Here is a 9,698-nt window from a genome sequence, read left to right on the forward strand (position 1 = left end):
GTGGTATGCGGGCCTCTCACTGTTGTGGCCTCTCCCGTTGCGGAGCACAGGCTCCGGATGCACAGGCTCAGCAGCCATGGCTCACGGGCCCAGCCGCTCCGCGGCATGTGGGATCTTCCCGGACCGGGTCACGAACCCATGTCCCCTGGATCGGCAGGCGGGCTCTCAACCACTGCGCCACCAGGGAAGCCCTGGGGGGCCCTGTTATGTCCCAGGAGCAGAATGAAAAAGATGTGGTCACGGAAAGAGAGAGACTTGCCTCGGTAGCTGCTGGTGGCTTGCGGGACACACAGGAGGGCAGCTGAGCCCTGGCGATCAGAGAAGCGCAGAAATGCCGGAGGGGGTTTGCGAAGGAGGGCGAGGAGCGACAGGAGTGGGAGAGGCAGGGCCAGTTGGAGCCGGCCATGAGCATGACTCCAGGGAACCTGGGTTTTGTGCTGCGGGAAATAGGGAGCCACTGAGGGTGGTGAGGGTCCGCGGTCGGCCGTTGCACCGGGTCAAATCACTGACCGATGCCGGTCAGCCAGGCGATTCTGTCACAACCGTTGATCGTGGCTCAGGCAGGCCGTCACTCACTCTCCTCGCCGTACCCGGGAAGAGGTGAGATTTTATTGCACTTCATTAAATCCCACAAAATGTTTGAACGGCCTGCAGCTCTGACCTTTCCGGCCTCTTGCAGGGAACGGTCTCGCTTTTCCTTTTCGGGTGGGGGTAGGCGGACCACAGAAGGAACAGGAGCACCTAAGACCTCTGGAATGCATCAGAGGCGAGCCCAGCAGGAGCCTGTGACTCAGTCCCGCTTCTCCCCACCTTCAGGAGCACAGCCGCTGTGTTCACCAGAGCACTTGGAATCAGCACTGATTTTCCTCTCTCCTCTCTGCTTTCCTTCCAGACCTCCCAGCCGCAGCTGTCCACACGGGATGCCTCACATTTGCTTGAAACCATCCCTTGAGAGTCTGGCTGCTATTTTTTTTTAGCGTGGCGCTAGGGATTTAGTGCAAGGCGTTTAAGGGGATTTTGTTGGTGCTGCTGCCGTTTTTTATTTATTTATTTTCTTCCTTTGAACCCGGGCCTTGCCCCGCTCCCGCTGGCATGATGGCCCAGTCCAAAGCCAACGGCTCGCACTATGCGCTGACTGCCATTGGCCTGGGGATGCTGGTCCTCGGGGTCATCATGGCCATGTGGAACCTGGTCCCCGGGTTCAGCGCTACCGAAAAGCCAACCGCTCAGGGGAACAAGACGGAGATAGGGAGCGGCATTCTCAAGAACAAGACCTTCTCCGTAGCCTACGTGCTGGTCGGGGCCGGGGTGATGCTGCTGCTCCTGTCCATCTGCCTGAGTATCCGTGACAAGAGGAAGCAGCGGCACGCTGAGGAGCTGGCGCACATCCAGCCCCCGGGGGTCGAGCCTCACGCCCACGAGGAAGACAGGTGAGGCCTGGCCACCCGCCCCACATGGGAGATGGACACGCACGCCCACACGCGCAGGGCTCAACGATGACCAGAACATTGTAGTCAAGGAGGCTTTCTCCCATTAACGCTTCTGTAAAACAGTTTATCATTTTACCAATAACTTTGTCCTTCGATCCCAGAGTTTCCCAAATCATGTGGCTTGAATGCCTTACGGGTGTGGCAAGATTTTGACATCTCCAGGGGTTCTGCATGGCTCCCGGGGTGGCCAGAGCCTGCACACTGGAAGCTTGTCCATTTACCCCAGTGTCCTGTGTGTTTATGCTTTAAGTTGAAAAGGTTGGGAAGTAGTGTTCTCTCTGACCCAAAATACCACGAACAGATTTAAAAGATAAGTGGTAAATCGGGGAACATATGATAAAGGTTGATATCCCTAGTATAAAAAGAGCCCTTACAAATGAATATGAAAGAGGAACACATCAGTAGGAAAATGGACAAAGGACACAAACAAGCATTTCATAGATATTCACACTGATAATGTTCGACCTCATTAGTCAGGAAATGCAAACAACCAAAAAAAGGCATCGTAATTCCTTGGCTTTCATATTGGCCCAGATAGACTGCCCCCGGGGTTGGAGATTTGTAGGGAAGTAGGTTGCTGATCAGAGTGCTGACTGACATAACCTTACTGAAGGGGCGTTCACAGTAAGAGGCCATATTAAAGGTGTGTGCCCCTATCAGTTCTCTTCCTAAGAGCTTATCTTTGGGAGACAATCACACAAGTGCAAAGGGTTTTGTGCTCATATGTTTATCAGAGCATTGCTGAGAATAGCAAAGACAGGTGACAATGTAAATATCCATCAGTCGAGCTGAAGTATGACATGCCCATTCAGTGGAGTTCTACACAGCCATCGCTGATCTATATTTGCTAATGTGGGTCCGTATCCCCCACATTGAGAAAAGGAGGTTATATAAAATACAGCATGTTAGGAAAGGTTTTCATCACATCAAATGTTGTGGCTATGGAATTAGAGAAAGATCTGGAAAGGTATACGACAGAAGGTTAACAGTGATTGTCTCTGAGTGGAACAATTTCGGATGTTTTTATCTTCTTCATTAGATTTTTCTGTGTCGTTTGAATTTTCAGTAAGAATGTCTTATCTTTATAGTGGGGCGGGAGTTGTTTTTATTTTGGAAAAATTAAACTGATTTTCTGAGAGTAAAAGATAAACAGGCATATTCTAGAAAACTTGGGAAATAGAGAAAAGAACAAAGAAGGAAATCAGTCACCCATCATTACCCACCCTAGCTATGAGCTCACAAGTTCATTCCTAAAGGAGATGAGAGGAAAGCCCAGGCAAACAGTGAGGTTTCTGATGTTGGCCATTATCCCCTATAGAGGTTCAAGTGTAGTGTGCTGGAAAATGGCTATTGGCATTACTCCCTATAAATCTGTAAAAACTGCCCTGACCTTTTGGTTTTCTCTTTCAACAGTCAAATGAGACTAAGGCTGAGGACCTGACCTATCCTTTGAGTCTAATGGTGAACGTGAAAGACAAAATTACAGAATAATTTGAGATACATGTAAATTTTACATTCCAGATATTCCTTCTCTACCCAGGGACAGCCATTTTGCTTCAAATTTGCAGCTGTTTCATGCATGTTTATGTTGTCTTTGGTCAAAGGATGCCCAGCTGAGCATCGGAATAGCCCACTCAGCATGCTGTTAAGTGTGAGGCTAAAAGGCAAGGGAGGTTAACTCCCAGATGATATGGTGTAGTAGTTGAGAATGTGGCATTCATTTCCTGCCCTGCCACTTCTTAAAGGTATGACCAAGTCACTTAACCTCAATGTATCCATTTCCCCATCTGTAAAATGGGTATACTAATAGAACCTAACCCATAGTGTCATTAGGAAGATGACATTGGTTCATATGTACTTGGGACAGTGCCTGGCTCATAGCCAACAGTTGAAGTGTTAGCTCTTATCACTTCTTGGACACATTTGTTGTTTACAAGGCTGGCATATGTGGTCCCAGTGGCAACATGGGATTTGGAGTCCATCTATTTGTGATTTTAAATGACTTGAGCGCAGGCTAACACTCCCGTGTCTGTGCTTGGTGTGTTGCAGCCAAGAGGAGGAGGAGGAGGCCTCCTCAAGGTACTACGTCCCCAGCTATGAGGAAGTGATGAGCACAAACTACTCGGAAGCAAGGGAACCGGACCAGAACCCCAGAATGAGCATCTCTCTCCCCTCCTACGAGTCCTTGACGGGGCTGGATGAGACAAGCCCCACCACAACCAGGGCTGACGTGGAGACCAGCCCGGGGAACCCCCCCGACAGGCAGAACTCCAAGTTGGCCAAACGCCTGAAGCCGCTGAAAGTTCGAAGGATAAAATCCGAAAAGCTTCACCTCAAAGACTTTAGGATCAACCTGCCAGACAAAAATGTGCCTCCTCCGTCCATCGAGCCTCTGACTCCCCCCCCACAGTATGATGAGGTCCAAGAGAAGGCCCCCAACTCCCGGCCCCCGGACTGACGACCCCTCCCGGGCGTGTTCCCTCCTGTCACTCAACCTCCACGCCAACAGATCCCAAATGAAGCCACCCGGCCACCGTTGAGAAGCGGAGGGGCCAGGTGTGTCCTTAGCAAATTGGACGGGGCCGGGGGTGAGGGGTGAGGGGATTCAGGAGCGACTCTGCAGCCCCCAGGACCTCACACAGTAGGTGCATCGGAAAGAGCTGCTGCTTCGGATCTCGAGATGCTGTGACCCCATCCAGGGATGGCGCCGGCATCTTCCCCCTTGTCCTTCCGCGACTCTGAATCGCCAGTGATGACACTCCTCGTTCCAATTAGGAAAGGATACCTAGCAACTGGTTTAGATTGTGGTTTTGTTTTGCTTCCACTAGGACTGTTTTATTTCCAAAAGAAGACAAGTTATGCCTTCACTTTTTCCCTGGTATCCTGAACTGTGGGTAGGAAAGATGACCCGCTTTATAGAAAGGCCATGGGCCCGTTTTGTGAATTAAGCCAAATGAGAGGCTGGATGATTACCCTGGGGTGAGACCCAGGTGGGGTCTCAGAGCCCCTGATGCCATCAGTTCTTTTGAGGGCCCAAAGCCTGAGGATGCATAAGGTCCTAGTTTTAATTGGTAGACTTTGCTAGTCTCTCCTGTGTAATGGCAGAAAAAGGAAAGCCGTCTGGGATGCTCTTTTCCTTCTAAAATGCCTTGCAACTGAGCTTTTTGTAATAAAATATTTTCTATGTCACACATTTGGTGCTGAATTACTTTAGCAGTTCTTCCAATACTGACTTGCTTAGGGAGAAATCTCACTGATGAGAATGATACTAGCTAATATATCCTGAACACTTAGTATATGCCAGGCGCTGTGCTAAGCACCTCACGTATTTATCTCATTTGCAGCTGTACCCAAGCCAGGTATTACTTCCTGTGGGTTAGTTCACGAAGAATCCGGTTAATTAAAGGGCCCCATGTCACACCGCTAGGAAATGACAGAGCTGGGATTTGAACCTAGGCCTCCAGGGCCTGAATTCGTAAACACTCTAGTGCACCACTCAGTGGAAAGGGCTTTTGCAGACTTGAATGAGGACCTGTGCTTCCCAAGAGCTGAGACTGTCCCTGTCAACCCACATGCCCAACAGAAAGTTCTGGGTATTTAGACAGCAGCTCTCTACCTGTCTAAACATCCTATGACAGCTCTTCTGGGAACTGGCCCAGATGGGCTGTATGATCATGCAGAGTGAGCGTGTCCTCGTGGAGAGGGCAGGGTGCCTACCTGCGGAGCCCAGGAGAGAAATTCAACAAATAAGAACATGCAGCAGATGGCAGACTGCTGAGACTGGGCTGAATGAGAGGACCAGGGACGTCTGGGGTCAGGGTCTTGACTGTGGAGTGGGAGTCTGGGAAGAAAAATCTGAGTCCAAAGTTCCCTTCCTGGGACTTCCCTGGCGGCCCAGTGGTCAAGACGCTGCGATTCCAATGCCGGGGGGCTTCGGTTCAGTCCCTGGTCGGGGAAGTTCCACATGCCATGCGGCGCGGCCCAGGGGAAAAAAAAAATTTCCCTTCCTGGTCCTGGCAAGCGTGGAGTGGGCTGCTGGGGGTCTGTATACCTAGGAGAGTGGTTAGAAGAGCACATTCTCGGGCCCTGATGTTTCCTAAAAGCTCCTGTGGGAGAGAAGGAGCAGCAATTAGGAAGTCAAGCACCTTCGTATATCAGAATTGGCAACCGTGCCTAAATTCCAACCTTTCATTTCCTTATGTAAATCCATCTATAAAAAGGTAGCTGCAATACCGGAGCACCGGGTAACTGCTCGGTGGCCTGGGATACCCGGAGGCCTGGTCTGGTCCCAGCCCACCCCTGAGCCAGCCTGTGCCTCTCCATGTATCTCTGGGCTAGACTTGCTATTCATTTACTCCTTTTTTAAATAAATTTTTTAAAAGTTATTTTATTTACTTATTTATTTTTGACTGCATTGGGCCTTCGTTGCTGCACGTGGACTTTCTCTAGCTGCGGCGAGCGGGGGCTACTCTTCGTTGCAGTGCACAGGCTTCTCATTGCAGTGGCTTCTCTTGCTGAGGAGCTCGGATTCTAGGCGCGTGGGCTTCTGTAGCTGTGGCATGCAGGCTCAGTAGTTGTGGCGCACGGGCTTAGTTGCTTCACAGCATGTGGGATCTTCCCAGACCAGGGCTTGAACCCGTGTCCCCTGCATTGGCAGGCGGATTCTTAACCACTGCGCCACGAGGGAAGCCCCTCATTTACTCTTAATCCTTCCCCCTGATGAGGACAAACAGGAGGAAAAAAGAAAGGGCAGGGCTTCCCTGGTGGTGCAGTGGTTGAGAGTCCGCCTGTCAATGCAGGGGACACGGGTTCGTGCCCCGGTCCGGGAGGATCCCACATGCCACGGAGCGGCTGGGCCTGTAAGCCATGGCTGCTGAGCCTGCGCGTCCAGAGCCTGTGCTCCACAGCAGTGAGAGACCCACGTACCGAAAAGAAAAGAAAAAAAAAAAAAGGGCAATAGCAAGGTTCCAAATGAGCTGAGAAATGACCTACTAAAAGGGCTCTCAATCTGGCCTCTGGTAGATGTCTGTCGGGGTGTCTGCCCAGCCTAGACCTTCCTCAGGAGAGAAGACGTTTAGGGCTTACAGTGGGCTGACTGGTGGCCCCAAAGATCTCAGGCTCTAATCCCTGGGACCTGAGAATGTTACCTTACAAGGTAAAGTTTTGCGGATATAAGGATTTTGAGTTGAGACTATCCTCGCCCTAAGTGCCATCTGTAAGTGTACTTATAAATGAGAGACAGGAGGAGATTATATACAAAGAAGAGGCAGAGGCAGTGACCACAGAGGCAGGACTAGAGTGCTGCACCTACAAGTCAAGGGATGCCAGCAGCTTCTGTGGTTAGAGTATTTTGAACTCCTTGGCTTTTCAGCTCCTAGGCTGTAAGATTTAAATCAGCAAATGCCCCAAGGAGAAAAGCTGCACCAAATGTCAAGCTTGCGTCTGTGTTTCCCTTCTCTCCAGAACTTGGCCCACATGTCTTGGTGTCTCTCTAACATTCAGATGCCAGCGAACAGATGTTTTCTTACTTTATCCAGGTTTTCTAAAATTTCTTTAGACTTCACCTGATCTTATGTTATTATTGAACTACCATCTCAATTACCCCTAGGAAGAAAATTTACAATTTTTAGAGAAAAGGGAACCCTGGTACACTCTTGGTAGGAATGTAAACTGGCACAGCCACTGTGGAAAACAGTATGGAGGGTTCTCAAAAAACTAAAATTAGAACTACCATATGACCTCACAACTCCACTCCTGGGTATAAATCCGAAAAAAACAAAAACACATGTTTTCAAAAACATGTATTTGAAAAGATACATGCACCCCAATGTTCGGAGCATCATTATTTACAATTACCAAGATATGGAAGCAACCTAAGTGTCATCAAGAGATGAATGGATAGGGGCTTCCCTGGTGGCGCAGTGGTTGAGAGTCCGTCTGCCGATGCAGGGGACACGGGTTTGTGCCCCGGTCCAGGAAGATCCCACATGCCGCGGTGTGGCTGGGCCCGTGAGCCATGGCCGTTGAGCCTGTGCATCTGGAGCCTGTGCTCTGCAACGGGGGAGGCCACAACAGTGGCCCGTGTACCGCAAAAAAAAAAAAATTAAAAAAGAGATGAATGGATAAAGAAGATGTGGTACATATAACCAATGGAATACTACTCAGCCTTAAAAAAGAATGAAATTGTGCCATTTGCAGCAACATGGGTGGACTTGGAGGGCATTGTGGTAAGTGAAATAAGTCAAACAAAAACAAATACTGTAGGATATCACCTATATATGGAATGTAAAAAATACAACAAACTACCGAATATACCAAAAAAGAAGGAGAGTCACAGATATAGAGAACAAACTAATGGCTGCCAGCGCGGAGGGGGAGGAGGGTACAATACAGGGTGGGGAGGTGAGAGATGTAAACTTCTGGGTGTACGATAGGCTCAAGGATGTATTGTACAACACAGTTTAGTATATAGCCATTATTTTGTAATAACTGTAAATGTAAAGTAACCTTGAAAAAGTATATAAAAAAAGTTTTAAAAGAAATCATACTGAAAATTGGAAACAATTTAAATGTCCATAAACAGGAAAATGCACATATAAATTATTGTACTTCCCTACATGGGAATCCTACATAGCGAGGAAAAAAAATAAAAATAAAAAAAAGGATGCCAGCAGCCATCAGAGCTGGAAGAAGCTAGGGATGGACTCCTCCCTAGAGCATCCAAGGGAGTTTGGTCCTTCTGAAAAACCTTGATTGCAGCCCAGCTGATTTGGGGCTTCCAGCCCCCAGACCCATGAGAGAATACGTTTGTTGTTTTAGGCCACTAAGCTTGTGGGAATTCATCACTGTGTTTAGCAAACCAACACGGGGCTCAATCTTCAACTCATTAGAGACCAGCCCCCACTTTGATCTGAACACTTCTGGACTCTTCCTTTACGGCAGGAGTGCTGTGGGAATTGCACAAAGGACCTTAGTTGTTTTGTATGTGTGGAAACAATCAAGTAGAAAATTATTCACGTTGTTCAGAGAATAGCTCATGGATGTTTAGTATGTAAAATATGGAGCATGGATGCACCTCCGTCTAAAAGGAAGGCAGGGAGAATGTTAGCTGGGAATGGTAGCAATAGGCTGGAGCCCTGAATAGTGCCTAGGAAGACAAGGAAGTTATCTGCAAGAGTAAATTAAAACCAAAGCAGGAGGTCACTTTCACCTCAAAATTCCCGAAGGCACACCCATCCTGCTTGCTCACTGGTTCAGACTTCTCAGAGCTCTCTACCTTTTCACTACAGAAAAAGCTAAAATGGTAAAAACCAGAAGAAAGACACTGGCCCTTCCTTTCCTCTCCGCCGTGTTTTTGTTCTTAGGGTAAATATAAGAAAGGCAGAGACAGGGGAGAAAAATCAAAAGCCACCCACCTGTTCTTGGGCCCTAACTGGCCCCAGGGCTATGAAAGAGCAAAGAAAATTCCCCCCAGCACTCCCACCCCACCCAAAAGGAGGAATCTCAGCAGTCATGTTGGTGCCATGTGACCTCCACCCTCTCAAGTCACAGCTGATAGGTATGTGTTCACCTGACCCAGGAGAACCAATCAGAAGCTGGGCTGGGCTAGGCTCATCTCTCCCAGGTCCTGGGTTGTGCAATGTGGTATCAGGGATTAAGGGGCCACAGGTGAGTGTGGCAGGGGACGTACCTCAGCACAGAGAGAAGGTGACTGCTGAAAGAGGCCGACATGAGGATGAGACCTCAGACATAGCTGTGTCCTGATGACTTTCTGGCCTTTGGTCCTGATGCCTTGGAAAGCGCAGCTGTACTTCTGCCCCTGGGTTTCACAAGAAATGCTGTTTCCTCCCAATAAATTCCCCTTTTAAGGTCGGATCCTAAACTTAGTCCATGTCCTTGAAGGCGGGCCCTGCCTTTGCATCATATCAGGCAGTGCTGGGCCCACAGTGGATACTCCACCTGGTCTCAATTTTGATTTTCACTTTTCTCAGACCAGTTACAGTTCTGAAAAGGGGAGCCACAAGCAGATGATTGAGATAAAAGATCGTGTTGGAGCACAACTGTGACCGCAGTGCAGAGCGCTGCCTGGTGTGTGTGTGCAGCTAAGTCAGCTGCATCCACCCACAGATAGGTATGGAGCTCCACAGATATGTGCCAGGGTACTGTTCTGGGTTCTGGGGATAAAGCATGAAGCCCCGGTCTCCATGG

At 49.0% G+C, this 9,698-nt stretch overlaps 1 protein-coding gene across 2 annotated transcripts in view; it reads left to right on the forward strand.

Moving 5' to 3' along the window:
• TMEM51 (transmembrane protein 51) overlaps window positions 1–4,681 on the forward strand; it is a 48,078-nt gene extending 43,397 nt beyond the window's left edge. For both annotated transcript variants that reach the window (XM_082615204.1, XM_082615205.1), the window contains 2 exons: window positions 893–1,430; window positions 3,540–4,681. In XM_082615204.1, the coding sequence (XP_082471330.1) occupies window positions 1,093–1,430; window positions 3,540–3,948 (747 nt within the window). In that variant the 5' untranslated portion in view covers window positions 893–1,092 and the 3' untranslated portion in view covers window positions 3,949–4,681. The remainder of the gene's footprint in view (window positions 1–892; window positions 1,431–3,539) is intronic.
• Window positions 4,682–9,698: the final 5,017 nt, after the last annotated feature.

This window comes from Mesoplodon mirus (assembly GCF_964341445.2).
Source record: "Mesoplodon mirus genome assembly, chromosome: 3".
Classification (NCBI taxonomy): domain Eukaryota; kingdom Metazoa; phylum Chordata; class Mammalia; order Artiodactyla; family Ziphiidae; genus Mesoplodon; species Mesoplodon mirus.